The 19,667-nt window shown below is 43.6% G+C and overlaps 2 protein-coding genes across 2 annotated transcripts in view; both read right to left on the reverse strand.

Annotated features, from left to right (window-relative positions):
• LOC306923188 (cadherin-related family member 3-like) overlaps positions 1-18,443 on the reverse strand; it is a gene marked incomplete at both ends in the record, with an annotated part of 32,866 nt that extends 14,423 nt beyond the window's left edge. The window contains 12 exons of the mRNA XM_079501216.1: positions 368-609; positions 1,265-1,330; positions 1,921-2,023; positions 2,983-3,151; positions 3,687-3,885; positions 9,869-10,008; positions 10,897-10,998; positions 12,839-12,936; positions 13,084-13,169; positions 16,141-16,297; positions 17,659-17,864; positions 18,437-18,443. Coding sequence (XP_079357342.1) covers positions 368-609; positions 1,265-1,330; positions 1,921-2,023; positions 2,983-3,151; positions 3,687-3,885; positions 9,869-10,008; positions 10,897-10,998; positions 12,839-12,936; positions 13,084-13,169; positions 16,141-16,297; positions 17,659-17,864; positions 18,437-18,443 — 1,575 coding nt within the window. The remainder of the gene's footprint in view (positions 1-367; positions 610-1,264; positions 1,331-1,920; positions 2,024-2,982; positions 3,152-3,686; positions 3,886-9,868; positions 10,009-10,896; positions 10,999-12,838; positions 12,937-13,083; positions 13,170-16,140; positions 16,298-17,658; positions 17,865-18,436) is intronic.
• LOC306923894 (extracellular calcium-sensing receptor-like) overlaps positions 1-19,667 on the reverse strand; it is a gene marked incomplete at both ends in the record, with an annotated part of 92,345 nt that overhangs the window by 50,772 nt on the left and 21,906 nt on the right. The gene's annotated exons all lie outside the window — the stretch shown is intronic.

Genomic DNA, 19,667 nt, shown 5'->3' on the forward strand with positions numbered 1-19,667 from the left:
CAAGACATCAGAGACACATACTGTCCACTGTACCAAGACATCAGAGACACATACTGTACACTGTACCAAGACATCAGAGACACATACTGTCCACTGTACCAAGACATCAGACACACATACAATCACCCAAGGAGAGTTTGAATCAGAGAGGGATATCAAATGGAACACAACCACCTTTGCATGAATTCCTGCACTATCTGCATCAAGAGATCTTGGTACATGGTACGTTTTGTTTTGATCGTATTGTTCCCCTTTTTGCTTTGGCAGTGTAAAAGTATGTTGCCTCATGCCAATAAAGCCCTTTGAATTGAATTGAAATAAATTGTATATTATGTTCATATTGAACCACTGGGTGTCAGAGTTTCACCGTAGCGGTAGCAGACAGCGGTCTGCGCAGGTCTCCATCCGAGGCCCTGATGAGCAGCCGGTAGGACCGGGTGGTCTCGTAGTCGGGTCGGGTCAGCAGGCTGATGACCCCCCACCCGGGGTCCACGAAGAAGATGTTGGAGGACGCTGCGCCGGCGCCCCCTGCAGACACCAGCGTGTAAGTGACGGGAGTGGGAGGGAGGTCGTCGTCTGTGGCCGACACAGACCCGATCACAGCCCCTCCTGATTGGACAAAAAACACACTTGTTGTTGTTGTTGTTATTCTGATACGTGAAGATTTACAGGCAGCAACAATTGTATTGATAATATAATAACACAGAGCCATCTTCGTTCCTACTCTCACAAATGGTCATGAAGTGTGGGTCATGACCGAAAGAATACGGTCGCGGATACAAGCGGACAAAATTAGTTTTCTCAGACGGGTGCCTGGCATCTCCCTTTCGCCTGGAAAGGAGCCAGCTTAGGCATCTGGTTACGATGCCTCCCGAGCCTCTCCCTAGGGAGGTCCTCGATGCACGTCCCACTGGGAGGAGACCCCTGCAGGGGCAGACCAAGGATCAGATGGGGGGGATTATATCTCCAAACGAGCCTTGGAATGCCTCCCCCAGAATGAAGGAGGTAGGGCGAGCTCTTATGGAATGAAGTTATTAATGTTGCTCTGGAGAGGGAAGTCTGGAGCTCTCTAGTGCAGCTGTTGCCCCCGCGACACGACTACGGATAAGCGGTTGAAGATGGATGGATGGGTTGATATAAAACAATGTAAAAAAACAACAACAACTAAAGCCCTGAATTTTTATTTTTTCATTTTGATGACTAAGAACTTAAGTAATTATTAAGTTGCTTCCATCGACCTGGTAGGGCTTTAGATCTTACGTACGGTCGAGAAGCTCCGAAATGCTGAAGAAATACGATGCAGCATTGAAGACAGGTCGGAACTCGTTCACTGCGGTCACCGTCACAAAGACAAACGCACTTCCTGTGAAGAGGCGACGACAGACAGACAGACAGACAGACAGACAGACAGACAGACAGACAGACAGACAGACAGACAGACAGACAGACAGACATGTGTGTACCTGTCAGAGAGGTGTGGTTCTTACCTGTCAGAGAGGTTGTCACAAACTGTACTGTCATGAACTAAAATCTGTGTACTGTGTACTTTTATTATGTAGTGATGCCCTAGTGTTTCCTGTTCTGCCTAGTTGTGTTTGCCTGTCTTGTCTTACCTCCTTGTGATTACTAGTTTTCTCCACCTGTGTCCTGTTAGTCTCCCAGCCAATCCCAGTGTTGATTGTTAGTCCTGTTCACCTGTGTATTGTGATCCCTGTGTCTACTTAAACCCTCAGTTCTGCACACGTTCCTTATGTTCCCTGCTTGAGTAAAAGTTGTTGTTATGGGTTTCTGTAGTGTTTCCTGTCCTGTTTCCTGTCCTGTATGTATTCCTGAATCCCTCTGCATTTGACCTCTCCTGCATGTCTGTTCTGCATTTTGGGTCCTACATCTGAGTCGCATCGTGACAGGTGTGGTTCTTACCTGTCAGAGAGGTGTGGTTCTTGTCCCGAGCGCTGACCATCAGTCTGTATTCGCGTTTGTCCAGGAGGTTGTCTTCAAGCTCAAAGTCCAGGTCAGCGGTCAGCTGTGGAGGAGGTGGACAGGGAGGGGTTAATGCTGATTTGAAACCTTTGTTGGGGAGTACAGTTTTGTGCCAGAGACCCCATATTGATGTGTCTACTGCAAGCCCCCATAGGTCCCATGTTAGACCCAGAAATGTTGTTTAATGTAAACTTTTTACGATTCAAATGTCATCTATAGCTTAGCAGATGAGATTAAGCTTGGTTGCTAAAAGTTGCACTTTGAGCAATTTGAGTTATTTGCATAATATGTGACCATACCATTAACATCCTATATAAGGCAAAAAAGTCCAAATTTCATCATTCTTTTAAGTAGTATGTGACAAATGAAACTAGGGGGTTTTCATGATTCTGAATCCATTCCAAGCATTAGTTTTGCACAAAAAACACTCCTTGGGAGGAAAACAGCCGTAACCGTCATCACAAATGTGATGAGGTCAGCACATTTGGGCAAGGAGTGTTTTTTGTGCAAAACTAATGCTTGAAAACCCCATAGTTCCATATGTCACATGCTATTTAAATAATGAAATTTTGACTGCAAACTTTTAGCAACCAAGCTGAATTTCATCCATCAGGCCCATAGATAACATTTCTATCATAAAAGTTTACATTAATCACCATTTCTGGGTTCATGGAATTTCCAGTAGATATTGGGAAAACAAAACATGGTACTGGCTGACTTCATAAGCTTTGTAAACGGTTGATTCACCCCTGTCTAAAAATGTTACATGCCTGTCCTAAATTTATCATCTGTAGCTAACCAGAAATGCCTTTACTTTTTGGAAATTATACTGAGAAAGGGGTTTTCGCCACTGACATGGAACCTCTTCTCAGAGCTAAAGTGTAGTATACGAGGTTCCTAAAGGAGCTAGAACACCTCAAAGGACCTACGGGGGTCTGACGGAACCTTAGTTTGAGAACCACCGGAGTAATCTATCCCAGATTAGACGATCAATGGATTTACCACAATGTGATTGGGTGTTTTGGTTGGGTCCAGGGCAAAGATCATCTTGCAGTCGAGACAGGACAGTCCGGTCAGCTCGTACTGCGTGAAGCTGAGCTCCACGTCGTAGTCTGTACACGTTACCGTGGTGACGACAGACCCTGCCTCCGCTGTCTCCAGAAGCTCCACCCTGACATGGACACAAACAAACATAAACCCAATGGTGTTTGTTCCCTGGCAGGGAAACAAACAAACATGTAAACAAAAGTACAATATTTCTATTTCAGAGTGAAAGTTGTGTTGTTGAATAGACAACGCTAAAATAAAACATTAGTTTAAATAACTTTAAATGTAAAGTAACCCAGAGCATTGACTTCACTTCAGCGCTGCTAATTCGGAACTTGACTAAAGTTGTGCCAAAATTCACTGTAAGGCACACCCTCTTGTGTAATATTGCTTCTGCCAGCATTAATTAAAGGCATTTATTATGTTTACAACAACGTAAAGTGGATGCGTGCGACCATCGATCTTGCTTACTGTATATATTTCCGTTTACTTCATGCTTCATGTATGTAGCATTATGAGCGCGAGCTATCATGAACCACTATAAAGGACCGTTTGACGCGGATCTAACCAGGTCAACGGCGGTAGACCGCCAAATTAAGATTTGATGTAGATCTTTGTCAACTGCGGGGAATGTGTTAAGTATAGTGTATGAGTACAACCTGCTGGCAGCAGGCACACAGGCGGGGGGGTTGTCGTTGAGGTCAGTGACGGTGACCTCCAGGGCCAGGGTGTTGGTCAGGGGGTGGGGCTCAGAGTGGCCCCCCAGGGTGGCCGTCACCGTCAGCGCCAGGGTGGGGTGGTCCCTGAGGGGTCCGCTGTCACGGTCCATCCTGCCCGAGACCCACAGGACGCCGCTGTCTGGAACACGGACGGGCAGAGAGTGTTAGAGAGGCATGGGGGCTGAAATTCCCTGAAAGGACAAAAAAACTCATGTGTCTAACTGTCTATAGACAGCTACTGTAGTTATCATTGTGGCAGTTCAGCCTGCCACTGACACTGAATTGAACAAACAGAGTTGAAGTTTGCATTCTTGTTTATGTTGCAGAGAATGATATTTGTTTGACTCAACTTGTTTGAGTTGCTTGATTGATGATTGATTGATTATGATTACTCCAGTGTAGGGAGCATACCAACATTAGTTTGTTTAAAGTAGGGAAATTCAGTACTCTAATTATTATGTTCATATTATTATGTGGGTATTTTGTTGATTAATATGCGACACTGTGTGTACAAAATGTGATACATGAATTGTAATGTCTCTCTGGACATTTGGAAAGTAACTGGTAAATTGTGGAATCAATTCAGTTTTGGTATGGTCTAGTGGGGAGGGGCTTGGCCTATAAAAGTAGGGAGACGTGCCACTGCCTGGCAGTCAAGGTAGGACTGTTGAGGTGGAAGTTGTCGGATTTTGGGGGAAGTACCGCTCAAGGAAATGACGTGGATGCTTTACAAATCAGTTAGTTTACATTCTCCGTGAATGAAACAAGTGTTGTGATTGGACGGAATAATATCGTATCCGGGGAAATACATTTGTCAGATGTTCCGGACCGATACTTCCACCGATGTCTCTGCCTTAGGTTGTGACCAGGCTTTTCTCTCTTTGCAGATGATTAAGACTGGGACCGAGGCTAGGTGAGAAGACCGACGGCCGCATGCTGACCAGTTAGTGTTGTAAATACTTTTGTTCTATTTTCCATTTTGATCACTGGTCGTCTGTGTGAAAAGGGGACTAAAAATAACCACTTCATCTCTGCATCCAAGGACTGTCTGGAGATTCTTTCAGTATCTTTTTTTTTTGCTATTGTTCAACACTGCCCAGTGACAATCATAGTGAACAGTTCAGACTTGCATGTGTCTATGATGGAGAAGAGGAAGTGCATCCCCCCCTGGTATATCTGCATCTGCTGTGACTACATAGAGCGTGATGCATGGTCCCCTGGTGATGCATGGCCCCCTGAAAAACTCACCCCCTATGAAGTCGCCCCCTATGAAGTCACCCCCGATGATGCATGGCCCCCTGAAAAACTCACCCCCTATGAAGTGACTATGTGCTATGACTATGAAGTCACAGCGCCCCCTGGTGGAGAAAAACGCACAGAGCGTGAAGTCACAGCGCCCCCTGGTGGAGAAAAACTCACAGGGCGTGAAGTCACAGCGCCCCCTGGCGGAGAAAAACGCACAGGGTGTGAAGTCACAGCGCCCCCTGGTGGAGAAAAACTCACAGGGCGTGAAGTCACAGCGCCCCCTGGTGGAGAAAAACGCACAGAGCGTGGAGTCACAGCGCCCCCTGGTGGAGAAAAACTCACAGAGCGTGAAGTCACAGCACCCCCTGGTGGAGGAAAACTCACAGAGCGTGGAGTCACAGCGCCCCCTGGTGGAGATAAACTCACAGAGCGTGAAGTCACAGGGTCCACTGGTGGAGAGGATACTGAGGCCGCAGAGAGGTCCATCAATGACAGTCGAATGGAGGAATTTCAAACTCCTTCACCAATACATCTCCTCAAATTCACTCTGACCCCCCTTACCATACGGCCAGCCCAACAGCCCAAAATGCGACAGGTACCATGGCCACAGGGAGAGGTACCATGGCCAGAGTTAATCCCACGCTATATGCCACGCCCATATAGCCTAGAAAATACATTTGATCACTGATATGAACAGGGTCCATTATGCGTAGCAACAAACATGTATGGACCCCTTGCTTCTAGAAAGCCTGGTGTTTCAATCACCGTACAGGTTGAGGTTCACAACATTTCCACTGTTATTTCAAATAGATTGTCCAAGACAAGGAGTAGCCTGAAGAGAGAATGCTGCTTGGTTAATGTACCTCACAGGCATCACAGTCCCCAAAAATCTGATAACAAGCTAAACCTTGCCTTGTTTAACATCAGGTCATTAACAAATAAGTCCTCTTCTGTAAATGATATAATATGTAAAGAGAAGCTAGATATTATCTTTCTAACAGAGACATGGCTTGGCTCGGATGGAGCTGTTCTCCTAGCGCCAGCCTGTCCCGCAAACTACAGTTTCATCCACTCTGTTCGCGAGGCTAAGAAAGGAGGTGGACTGGCAATCATTTTTTCAGACACTTTAAAATTCAAGGCTCTGACTCTCGGCAGCTTTTCATCCTTTGAATACCAGGCCACAATACTGCAGGGTCAGTCCTCTATCCCAATGATCAGCATTTATCGTCCACCTAAGTGCAGCAAAGCTGTATTTCTAACAGAAATATCAGAACTTTTATCTATCTGTTCCACTAACTATGACAGAACTCTTATCTCAGGTGATCTTAATCTACACCTGGACGATGCTTCAAATGCGGTGGCTCTGGGTTTCTTAGAGTTATTGCACTCCTTTGAGTTCATCCAACATGTTGTTGGGCCTACACATAAACAGGGGCACACTCTGGACCTGGTGATTTCTAGAGGTCTGAACATCACTGTTGAAAGGACTATTGAAATGCCTGAGCTATCAGACCACTATTTGCTGTGTTTTAATATGACTGTCTCTGATCTAGAGAAAAGCATCACTGAATATACTATAAAAAAGCGTTTTTTTTAGCTCATCTGCAGCCAACGAGTTCTCTCGTCATCTGGGCCCCCCCCTATCCGATACTCCCCCAGTGAATGATATGGTCCAAATGTTTAATCTTAAACTAGAGTCAGCTCTTGACATAGTGGCTCCTATGAAAACTAAAAAGAAACAGAACACCAGAGTAACACCCTGGATAAATGAGCATACACGTTCACTGAAGCAAGATTGTCGTAGAGCTGAGCGAGCTTGGAGAAAAAACAAACTCACCATCCACCTAGAGATTCTTAAAAAGTCAACAGTCGCCTATAACAAAGCCCTGCGTCTGGCAAGGCAGGCTTATTTCTCTGGCATTATTAATGAGAACAAGAAAAATGCCAGAGTCTTATTCTCTACCATTGAACGTTGTCGTTCCCGGCTTCTAAAGCTAAGTGTAATGAGTTTGCATGCTTTTTTGATAACAAAATTTGTAACATTAGAGCTGATATTATGAATGGTGCTGCTGCTAGCTCAAGCCCTCAAACAGCAGCTAATGGTGCCAGGGTTGATCTCTCCAGGGGGAGCATATTGTCTTTCTGTACAATTGATGAAGACGAACTCCGAAAAACCATATCTCAGATGACATCATCCTCCTGTTCATTGGACACAATTCCCACCACCTTTCTCAAAGAGGTTTTAGACAGTGTGATTGGAGATATCCTAAAAATTGTAAACAGCTCTCTACAATCAGGCGTCTTTCCAGACTCACTGAAGACGGCTGTAGTTAGGCCCTTACTCAAGAAACACAATCTTGATCCCTCTGTGCTGGGTAACTACCGACCCATTTCTAATCTGCCCTTTCTGGGCAAGGTTTTAGAAAAATGCATCTTTCATCAATTGGATGTGTTTCTACAGAACAACAATGTGCATAACAAATTCCAATCTGGCTTTAGGAAAGGCCACAGCACAGAAACAGCACTTGTAAAAGTAATGAATGATCGTAGGGTGTCTGCTGACAAGAAACATGTTTCCGTTCTTTTACTTCTAGATCTAACGGCTGCATTTGACACGATTGACCATTCAATTTTAATACAGCGTCTGGAGCACTGGGTAGGCCTGTCTGGCACGGCCCTGTCCTGGTTTTCCTCCTACCTAACAAACAGAAGCTATTTTGTCAATCTAGCTGAGTTTGACTCAGACAAACACAACATCGGTTCTGGTATTCCACAGGGCTCGATTCTTGGTCCTCTGTTATTCTCCCTGTACATACTGCCATTGGGAGAACTCATTACCAATCACGGAGTCAATTTTCATTTCTATGCTGATGATACCCAACTATATCTTTCTGTAGCTCCAGAAGATCTCTGTGCCTTAGACCCGCTGTTGACCTGTCTGTCTAGCATTAAATGCTGGATGAGTGAGAACTTTCTCAAGCTAAATGAGGATAAGACAGAAGTTCTCATAATCGGTTCTAGTGAGCAGAAAGAATCGATAAAAAGCAGACTTGGCAACCTGACTGTAGAAAGTAACAGTACAGTAAAGAACTTGGGGATCACTATTGATTCTGAACTGAATTTTAATTCACACATTAATCATGTTACCAAGATTGCCTTTTTTCATCTTAGAAATATTGCACGAATCAGAGCCTATTTGTCACTGGACGATGCAAAAACGCTAATCCACGCCTTTGTTTTTTCTCGGCTTGATTACTGCAATGCACTTTTTTCTGGATTGCCTAAGAAATCAACTGACAGATTACAACTTGTCCAAAATGCAGCAGCCAGAGTCTTAACTAGAACTAAGATGAGAGAACATATTACTCCAGTCTTGGCCTCATTGCACTGGCTTCCGGTTGTTTTTAGGATTGATTTTAAAATTATTTTACTTGTTTATAAAGCTCTCAATGGTCTCGCACCTTCCTACCTACATGACTGCCTGCCGAAATATGTCCCAAACCGCCCCTAAGGTCTTCCACTGCTGGCCTGCTCGCTTTGCCTAAAAAAATGGCAACTAAAAAATACGGGGAAGCAGCTTTTTGCTTCTACGGGCCGACGGCGTGGAACAAACTCCCACTGTACCTTCGACAGGCAGCCTCTGTAGACATTTTTAAAGCTCAGCTCAAGACCCACTTTTACACCCTTGCTTTTAATTGATTTATTTGTCTTTTTAAAAAAATGTTATTCATGTCCTCACTGTATTGTTTATGCCCTGCCTTTCTTTTCTTTTTTGTGTAAAGCACTTTGAGCTGCATTTCATGTCATGAAAGGTGCTATACAAATAAAGTTTTATTATTATTATTATTATTATTATTATTATTGACTGCTAGTTATAGTGAACAGTTCAGACTTGCATGTGTCTATTGACTGCTAGTTATCATAGTGAACAGTTCACTCACATGTGTCTATAGACATGCTAGTTATTATCAGTTATAGTGAACAGTTCAGACTCACATGTGTCTATAGACATGCTAGTTATTGTCTCCACCAGGCCACCGGCCTGTTATAGCGCCACCAGGAGGCCGACTTTTGAAAAACACATTTTTTGATATTACTCCTCCAGATTCTGTCCAAAAATCGTTACACACTATCTCTATAGTCATGTGTTCAAGACGGATCTGTCAGAAATTTCAGATTCCATCCTAATTGGCTAACATTGACTATCAAAGTTTGCAGGATTGGCCCGTTTTGAACAATTTACGTGAAATCTTTCACGGACTTTCCTACCAGGATGAGGAATATATCCCACAATTTTCCCACCTGTCATAGCGCCACCAACAGGTGGGTTTTTGCAAAACACATTTTTGGAACAATATGCCTCGTCAAATCATCCAATTGCCATCCAAGTCGTAAGAAGAAATGTCACCCTTTTCACATTGGCCTATTATAGCGCCACCAGGAGGCCACAACCTGACCTGCCCTGATGGAGACCTGTGCTCCGAGGGGCACTTTTTCTAGTTATCAGTTATAGTGAACAGTTCAGACTCACATGTGTCTATAGTCAGCTTGTTATAGTGAACAGTTCAGACTTGCATGTGTCTATAGACTGCTAGTTATAGTGTGAACAGTTCAGACTTGCATGTGTCTATAGACATGCTAGTTATAGTGAACACACACACACACACACACACACACACACACACACACACACACACACACACACACACACACACACACACACACACACGATAGTGTCACTCAATAAGTTATAGTGCTAGTTATCATAGTGAACAGTTCACTCACATGTGTCTATAGACAGATAGTGAACAGTTCAGACTCACATGTGTCTATAGACAGCTAGTTATTATCAGTAATAGTGAACAGTTCAGACTCACATGTGTCTATAGACATGTACTCGTTATCAGTGATGGTGTACGTGATGTAACCGTCCTCCAGATCAGAAACCACAGCCGTGATGTTCGCCACGATGAACCCCGGAGTCAACTCCTCAGGCAGGGTGAACGAGGTGATCTCACTGCACAACATGCACACGCACGCACACGTGCACGTGCACGCGCATGCGCGCACACACACACACACACACACACACACACACACACACACACACACACACACACACACACACACACACACACACACACACACACACACAGACACAGTACACACAGCAAGTAAGATCTTGCTGTCATTGTTTTTTTTTCTTGACTGGACAAGTGCTTTGGATCATAATATAACTCCTGTAGTTTTTAAGAAACTTGTGCTACAAAAATATAGGTGACTTCAACCAATTAAGCTGCTTGTCGATAGAGCTGTCACGAATACAAAGTTGACGATTAATTGTGATGCGTGTAATTGTAATTTAATTGTGTTTTGTTGGCATTGGACATTGGAGCGTTACAATTTGCACGGGGCAGATATGACAAATACCTGAAATATACAAAGAAATCGCTGACACATTTAATAATTTTTAATATGTATTTTCTTTCCAAAACATTTGCAATATAGCAGAAATAACTGATCTACAAGCAGATAGATCTGCAATTTATGCTACTTTTGATCAAATGTTAGATTATTTTTTTTCAATGTGGAAATGATAGACGATTATGAAAAATATCGTGATTATCTCAATTCTCAAACAATAAAGGCCTGTTCATAGTCTGGATTTTCGGTGGTGAGGTGACCACCGCTCCGGTGGTGAGGTGACCACCGGCGCTGTAATAACGGGGAGCGGTGCTGAGTAAAAACAGAGAGAAGGGCTGCAGGGGAGAGCGGTGGTTTGCTCTTCACCGCGGCTCCGTGACGTCATGTTGTAGTTCGGTGGTCTCCTCACCACCGAAAATATTAGACTATGAATAACGCTTAAGGGCCTTTCTCGGCCCCACCACCTCTCCCACTCACTCACTTTAAGAAGGTAGGCTTGTTGTCGTGCCTGTTCAGGATGTGGACGGTCAGCATTCTCCACACGGTGTGAGTTCTATCACTCACGCCGATGTTCAATATGTAGCTGTGAGACAGACAGACAGACAGACAGACAGACAGACAGACATAATGTTCCATACAGAGTGGCCCGGCCGGGTTCCATCATTTATACTGATGTTTACAAGTAAGACGCTTGAACGCGGGAAACGAACGCAGCTGTTGTGGCAGTCTGACACACACACACGTACACTTTAAAAAAAAAGTTTTCTACTGTGTGTGTGTGTGCGTGCGTGCGTGTGTGCGTGCATGCGTTTGTGCGCGTGCGCGTTTGTGCACGTGTGTGTTTTTTGTGTGTGATACAGCTGCGCCCTCTGGTGGCGGGCGGGTGGTGTTACAGACTGACACACACAGACAGACAGACATGTTCTGCTGGGTTACATAGTAAAGGCTCACTGGCGTTCGCAATCACTGGCGTTCGCAATTATGTAACTGTGGATCAGAGAGCATTATTATCAATCTTGTTTCATAATAATAATAATAATAATAACTTTATTTGTATAGCACCTTTCATGACATGAAATGCAGCTCAAAGTGCTTTACAGAGCAATGGAGAAAAAAAAGAAAAGCAAGGCATAAACATTAAAAAAACAAGAGCAGTAATGCAATACAGTGAGGACATGAATAACAAAAAAAATTAAAATATCAATTAAAAGCAACAGTAGAAGTGGGTCTTGAGCTGCGCTTTAAAAATATCTACAGAGGCTGCCTGTCGAAGATACAGTGGGAGTTTGTTCCACGCCGTCGGTCCGTAGAAGCAAAACGCTGCTTCCCCATATTTTTTAGTTGCCATTTTTTTAGGCAAAGCGAGCAGGCCAGCAGTGGAAGACCTTAGGGGCGGTTTGGGACATATTTAGGCAGGCAGTCATGTAGGTAGGAAGGTGCGAGACCATTGAGAGCTTTATAAACAAGTAAAATAATTTTAAAATCAATCCTAAAAACAACCGGAAGCCAGTGCAGTGAAGCCAAAACTGGAGTAATAATTATGTTCTCTCATCTTAGTTCTAGTTAAAACTCTGGCTGCTGCATTTTGGACAAGTTGTAATCTGTCAGTTGTTTTCTTAGGCAGTCCAGAAAAAAGTGCATTGCAGTAATCAAGCCGAGAAAAAACAAAGGCGTGGATTAGCGTTTTTGCATCGTCCAATGACAAATAGGCTCTGATTCGTGCAATATTTCTAAGGTGAAAAAAAGCAATCTTGGTAACATGACTAATGTGTGAATTAAAATTCAATTCAGAATCAATAATGACCCCCAAGTTCTTTACTGTACTGTTACTTTCTACAGTCAGGTTGCCAAGTCTGCTTATTATTGATTATTTCTGCTCACTAGAACCGATTATGAGAACGTCTGTCTTATCCTCATTTAGCTTGAGAAAGTTCTCACTCATCCAGCATTTGATGCTAGACAGACAGGTCAACACCGGGTCTAAGGCACAGGGATCATCTGGAGCTACAGAAAGATATAGTTGGGTATCATCAGCATAGAAATGAAAATTGACTCCGTGATTGGTAATAAGTTCTCCCAATGGCAGTATGTACAGGGAGAATAACAGAGGACCAAGAATCGAGCCCTGAGGAATACCAGAACCGATGTCGTGTTTGTCGGAGTCAAACTCAGCTAGATTGACAAAATAACTTCTGTTTGATAGGTAGGAGGAAAACCAGGACAGGGCCATACCAGACAAGCCTATCCAGTGCTCCAGACGCTGTATTAAAATTGAATGATCAATCGTGTCGAATGCAGCCGTTTTGTGGGCGTCACGGACGCCCACAAACGCATGTAACCACAGACCCTAATCCCCGTCAGATGACAGACCGTGTCTAGTTTACCTGGTGGGGTCTGACTGGTAGTCAAACTGTGTATATTACCTGGTGGGGTCTGTCTCGAAGTCAAACTGCTTGGTGGTGAAAATGACTCCTGATGCTGGGTCAATGTCAAAGCCAGGAGTGGGAGGGGACAGGCTGAACTGTAAAAAACACATACATGCACGCATGTATACTCACGCAAACACACACACACACGGGCACACAGACACGCACGCACGTACACACTATAACACAACATTTTGGAACGGACAAATGGAATGCATTATGTGATGAAAGGTCAGTCTTACAGTCAGCGGCTTGTCCTCCGGGTCAGACACAGTGGGGCAGTAGAGGTTTCCTGGGGCAGATTTCTCTACTATGTACAGTGTTGTCTCTGTAAGAAAAATACATACGAAATGTATTGGCCACTGCATGGCCACTGTGACCTACTACACAGATGCACATGCCACATGCAGTATATAAGAGTGTTTGTTCAGTAACAGTGTTAAACAGCTCTATAGTGCGATAGTAATCATTGCTATAGAGTGTTGTTTTTTTCATATTATGGTGAAAGGTTTAGTGAGTATAGAACCTTCATGGTGAAAGGTTCAACTCCCCTCAGATGTCAAGAACTACAGACCGGTATCACTCCTTTCCTTTCTTTCCAAAACCCTTGAACGTGTTGTCTCTAACCATGCAGCTCTCTCTCCATCTCTCACAGAACAACCTGCTGGATCCCAACCAGTCAGGATTCAAGAAGGCCCACTCCACGGAAACTGCACTCCTCGCAGTCACAGAAGCATTACATGCTGCCCAGGCTGCCGTCCTGATTCTTTAAGACCTATCGGCAGCATTTGACACAGTGAACCACCAGCCGCTCCTAGACACCCTAATCTAGCCCCTAGGATGACCTGAGGCCCACCACTTAAAAACCACATGCTACGGTGCCCAAATCTGAATTTAGGTGCTCAAATGAACTCAAACTGAAGCAATTCAGTAAAGGTCAACACTTCCTCCTGGGGTCATTTTAGGGACTGGGACCTCCAGTAAAAGGCCTAAATACTATCCAAGAGTTGGGGAACAACATATCAAGAGAGTGGAGTGGTAGGCCCTTGGATTGACCCAGGACCAGTGATTAAATGTACCCCACTGGAAAATAGCAGATCTACAAGCTCGTAGCGTGGCACTCGGTGCATGAGCTTGTAGATCTGCCCAAAGTTGAAGGGCTTCAACCTTGGGTACTGGGTAGCTGAAGTTGAAGCTCTGCCCTTCAACTTTGGGCACTTTTACATGTAGGCTGAACCAAAGTTGAAACAGTTGCAAGGGGGACATCTTTGGGCATGGGGTCCTCATCGTTGGATATGTTGTTCCCACAACCAAGAAGAGTATTTTACCCTTTACTGGAGGTCATAGGCCCTAAAATGACCCCATGAGGAAGCGTTGACCTTTACTGAATTGCTTCAGTTTCAGTTCATTTGACCACCTAACTTCAGATTTGGGCATAATTACACCATTGCTTCAGTTTCAGTTCATTTGACAACCTTCTTTCAACTTTGGGCACTTTTACATGTAGGCTGACCCAAAGTTGAAACAGTTGCCAGGGGGACATCTTTGGGCCTGGGGTCCTCATCATTGGATATGTTGTTCCCACAACCGAGAAGAGTATTTTACCCTTTACTGGAGGTCCTAGGCCCTAAAATGACCCCATGAGGAAGCGTTGACCTTTACTGAATTGCTTCAGTTTCAGGTAATTTGACCACCTAACTTCAGATTTGGGCACCCTAACATGTGGTCTTTAAGTGGTGGGCCTGTGGTCATCTTAGTGGCTAGGAGGTCCAGTGAAAGGCCTACATACTCTCCCAAGATGGAGGAACAACATTTTACAATCTGGGAACCCTAGGCCTTTGTATGGCTACAGTGCGACTGGTTCAATCCTACCCTAAATCTAGGCCTAAGACGTGACACCTCAAAGTGGGGTACATTGCATCCACTGGTCAATCCAAGGGCCTACCACTCCACTCTCTTGATATGTTCTTTCCCAACTCTTGGAGAGTATGTAGGCCTTTCCCTGGACCTTCTAGTGGCTAGAAGGTCCAGGGAAAGTCCTACATTGTAGGACTAGTAGCATGCCAAAGTTTGTGCTATTGCCATTGAGAATGCATTGGGCGTTTAAGTTAAATAACTCAGAAACTACAAATCATTTCAAAGTAAAAAGTTCCAGCATTTGTCTTCACAGTAAGCTGAATTATAAAATGTGTGAATGGAGTTTCTAGGTGAAAGTGATTTTTTACGTGCCATAGAGCTGCCATTGAGCCCCATTATAAATGTATCAAATTTGAAAGCACTATATTTCTAAAACTATGAAACATTTCAAAGATTCCATTTCAGCCAAACATGTCCACCGTAAGATGAACCTAAATAGGTTTGAATGGGGTTTCTATAGGTGTAAGTATGTAGGACTAGTAGCATGCCAAAGTTTGTGCTATTGCCATTGAGAATGCATTGGGCGTTTAAGTTAAATACGGGGAGGACATATTTTGACAGCAAAAACTGCCTGTCATATTTTCTGCAATGGTACACTTATTTTTTCAGTGGGTAGATCTTGTTGAGCTGGTCATTTTGAAAGTAGATCTCACGTCATAAATGACGTGAGATCCTTCAGAGAACCTTCATGGTGAAAGGTTTAGTAAGTAGAGAACCTTCATGGTGAAAGGTTTAGTGAGTATAGAACCTTCATGGTGAAAGGTTTAGTGAGTAGAACTTCATGGTGAAAGGTTTAGTGAGTACAGAACCATGGTGAAAGGTTTAGTAAGTAGAGAACCTTCATGGTGAAAGGTTTAGTAAGTAGAGAACCTTCATGGTGAAAGGTTTAGTAAGTAGAGAACCTTCATGGTGAAAGGTTTAGTAAGTAGAGAACCTTCATGGTGAAAGGTTTAGTGAGTACAGAACCTTCATGGTGAAAGGTTTAGTAAGTAGAGAACCTTCATGTTGAAAGGTTTAGTAAGTAGAGCACCTTCATGGTGAAAGGTTTAGTAAGTAGAGAACCTTCATGGTGAAAGGTTTAGTAAGTAGAGAACCTTCATGGTGAAAGGTTTAGTGAGTAGAGAACCTTCATGGTGAAAGGTTTAGTGAGTAGAGAACCTTCATGGTGAAAGGTTTAGTGAGTAGAGAACCTTCATGGTGAAAGGTTTAGTAAGTAGAGAACCTTCATGGTGAAAGGTTTAGTAAGTAGAGAGCCTTCATGGTGAAAGGTTTAGTAAGTAGAGAACCTTCATGGTGAAAGGTTTAGTGAGTAGAGAACCTTCATGGTGAAAGGTTTAGTAAGTAGAGAACCTTCATGGTGAAAGGTTTAGTGAGTACAGAACCTTCATGGTGAAAGGCGGGCGGTTCGTCTTCGTCTCGCAGGACGACGGTCAGGGTCTCCATGACGCTGTCCCCTACGCTGTCCAGCGCCACCATGTGGAGGACATAGCGGTTTGGGAGGGACTCAAAGTCCAGCTCTGAGGTTCCCGTCACTGACACCTATACAGTCAGCCACACAAAGAAACGCATCAACAAGCGTCTTTTTATACTCAAAAATAGCAGATCAAGGTTCGTGCCATGCTGCGAGCTTGTACACCTACTTTAAAAAAAAAATCTAACAAATCTTCTCTTCTGGGCGTCTCTGGAACAAAACATTTTACCCAATGTAAAATATTCCATAAAAGTATTTCTCATCAAAATGTATTTAAGTACAGCAATACATGGCAACTTGAGGTACTCTTCTTTAATATTCCATCATGAAAAATATATATATCATGGGAGGACCTATTACAGGGGGGCAAAATTGGTGGAAAAACATGCATATTATTTAAAAAAATCACACCCGTGTGAACTGAGTGGTGCAACTCTGTGTGGGGGTCCCCGGTGGGTCCCCGGAACTTCCAGACCCACAGGAACGAGCCCATGGTGCCAGCCCGGTTCCGGCGAGCCGCCCCACGTCCGAAACTGTCGAGAAATGACAGTTACTGTGTGGGGGAATTAGCATTTAGCAGACACCTCTCCCTCTCTCTCTCTCTCCCCCTCCCCCCCCCCTCTCCCTCTCTCTCTCAGCCTCAGCGCCACTTTTGCCCCTACTGGTACTCTAAACCAGGGCTGGACTGGCCACAGGACGTACCGGGCATATTCCCGGTGGGCCGCGGCCGCGGCCGCCATGATATATATATATATATATATATATATATATATATATATATATATATATATATATATTTATTTATTTATTTTTACAGGCAGGCAGGCCAATGGCGGCAGGCCACCAGGAAAGGTCCGGGCGTGCTGTCATTCTGCCAGTGCCATCATGATAATTTCACTGTACCTGTATCAGTGAGTGACAAATAAACCCTCTACAAAGGGTTGTGTAGTTGTCTGTTGGTTTGTATCATTTATGTTGTTCTGTAAAAGTATTGGTATTAGGGCTTGTTTGTTTGTGTGTGCCTTTGACGGAGCGGGCGGTAGCGTTTCTGCTATCTGCGTGCTGGTTGTGGTGGGCCGGTCTGGGCCAAATTCACGTGAAAATGACCGGGCCAAATTTTTGTCCCAGTCCAGCCCTGCTCTAAACATAGTGACATAGGGACATAGGTTTGGACATAGGGACATAGGTTGGGACATAGGGACATTTCTGTTCCTTGGAGTTGTTTTTATTCCTAAAAAAGCTGAGAACTTCTCCTTTGGTCCACCCATTCCTGGGACATGTCCAGTGAAGAAAAAAAAGAAAAGTCCATTGTGGGTGTATATTTTCTCTATCACTCTATCAAAAATATAATTCTCTGTGTGAAAATCACCCATGTGTTCTAGGGTTACGTAAATGTGGGTACTTCCCCCCCACCAAACGGGGTGCTCACCAGAGCATGTGAGCCATTGCTCATGGACACGGTGAAGGCGGTGGTCAGCGGGTCAGGGTTGAGGATGGCAGGGAAGCCCGTTTCCAAGGAGACGCCCGGGGTCAGCGCGGTGACGCGGAACGCGTGGACCGGAGTCCCAGCAGGACTGTTCTCCGGCAGGCTCACCGTCGCCGGAAGACCCGGCAGAGACAGCTCTGCAACCCCGCCTGGAAAACGATCGATCAAAAATCAATTTACAATGAGCCATGCGGGGGTTAAACCGGTGCACAGGAGTGTAGGGCATTTATTTATTTATTTTTGCAAGCTGATGAAATAATAAACAGAAATATTGTACGTTCGACTCTACTCCATAGGAAGGGACTGCAGGGACCCACACGTACAAAAATATAGGAAAAAATTAAAATCAGCATTGATTACCTTGTAGATCTGCTATTTTCCCTATTCATAAAATTTAAGATATTTTTTCTTATTTTCTTATTTTCTTATTTAAGTTTTTTGAGGAAACCTATATTTCAATATACTTCAATATATATAGCCCCCCCCCCCCCCCCTGTAAACCAAATATCTTTGCCCCAAAACAGCCGATCTACAAGGCCACAACACGGCGACAATAGCGGCTACTTTCTGCAAACGCTCGCCTATTATGACATGCCCGGAACAGGGACGATGGGATTAGTTTAGTTTCCAGCATGCTGTACACATACATGTCTTTATAGTACAGTATAGGCCTACAGTAAATACAAAATACACCATGGATCCAGCAGCGTGAAGTACTCACCTTGCATCATCCACAAGCACAAAACCACCAGGAGATGGACTCTGTCAGCGGACATTATCCTCGTCCTGTCTGTGCAGAACATATCAGATTGTTCTAGAATGTTCAGGAGAAAGCAGTTTTAGACTGAACGTGCAAATGTGGACACGACACGCAGATATCGCTGAAGCAAGGTTACACTTAACTTAAAGCTAACACAATAATGAAAAAGAAAAAAAAAGTTAACTGAACTAAATAAAAACTAATTCAAAAGTGATAACTAACTGATCTGAAACTGTATTGTGTGTTTACTAAACTAACTAAATCGAACTGAAATCATAGACAAATTTGCCTTAGTTTTAGTCTTTTCTCGTTACCAACAGTAACTGAATATAAATATATAGATTTCTTTTTTTAAATGGTATGTTTTGTTAAGTTTTTATTACACAATAGGCCTACTTACTGACCTTTTTGAATCCTGCACCTGACACACCAAAGTACGAATGAAAAAAAACACTAAAACTAATAGAAACTAAACCAAAAACTAAGCTTTGAAACAAAAAATGTAAATTAATTAAAACTAGCAAACCTGCTGCTTTAAAAAAATAACTCAATTAGGAATTAGAAAATCATATTCAAAACTAAACTAAAACTGAAACATACACAACTATTATAACCTTGTTGCAGAAAATATCAGACTTGAATGTCCAGGAGAAAGCGGTGAGGCTGGACGTGAGAACGTGGACACAACGTGCAGTCGTCTCTCTCGAGACACACTGATGGACATCAGTGTTGCTACGAGGCGTTCTGTTGATAGAAACCATGTGATGATGTACTGTACGCTCATGTTCTCACGTCTGATAAGCTGTCTGTTTATTACAGTTGAATCATCATATAGCAACACTGTTGCTAACGATATAAAACAACCCAAGCCGTGTGATGTGAAGTGAGGGGCGCTCTTATCATCGTACATCATGCATGGGCAACTGGCGGCCCGGGGGCCACATGCGGCCCTCACCTTCACTTAACGTGGCCCTCAGGTTAACACTGATATACTATTGATTTCAGCTGTCACAATTCCAAACATGACCCGCTTTAATTACTTCAGTCTATGACTATATTAGTAGCTGAATGACTAGTATTTAAATGTTTTATTGTCTTTTTTTATGTCCAATGCATTTGTATTTAAGTTCATAAAGTTAACATAAGTAAAAATGCATTTGAAATAAAATAAGAATGTTACTTTTCAGGATTC

The sequence above is a fragment of the Electrona antarctica genome (assembly GCF_951216825.1).
Source record: "Electrona antarctica genome assembly, chromosome: 5".
Classification (NCBI taxonomy): Eukaryota; Metazoa; Chordata; class Actinopteri; order Myctophiformes; family Myctophidae; genus Electrona; species Electrona antarctica.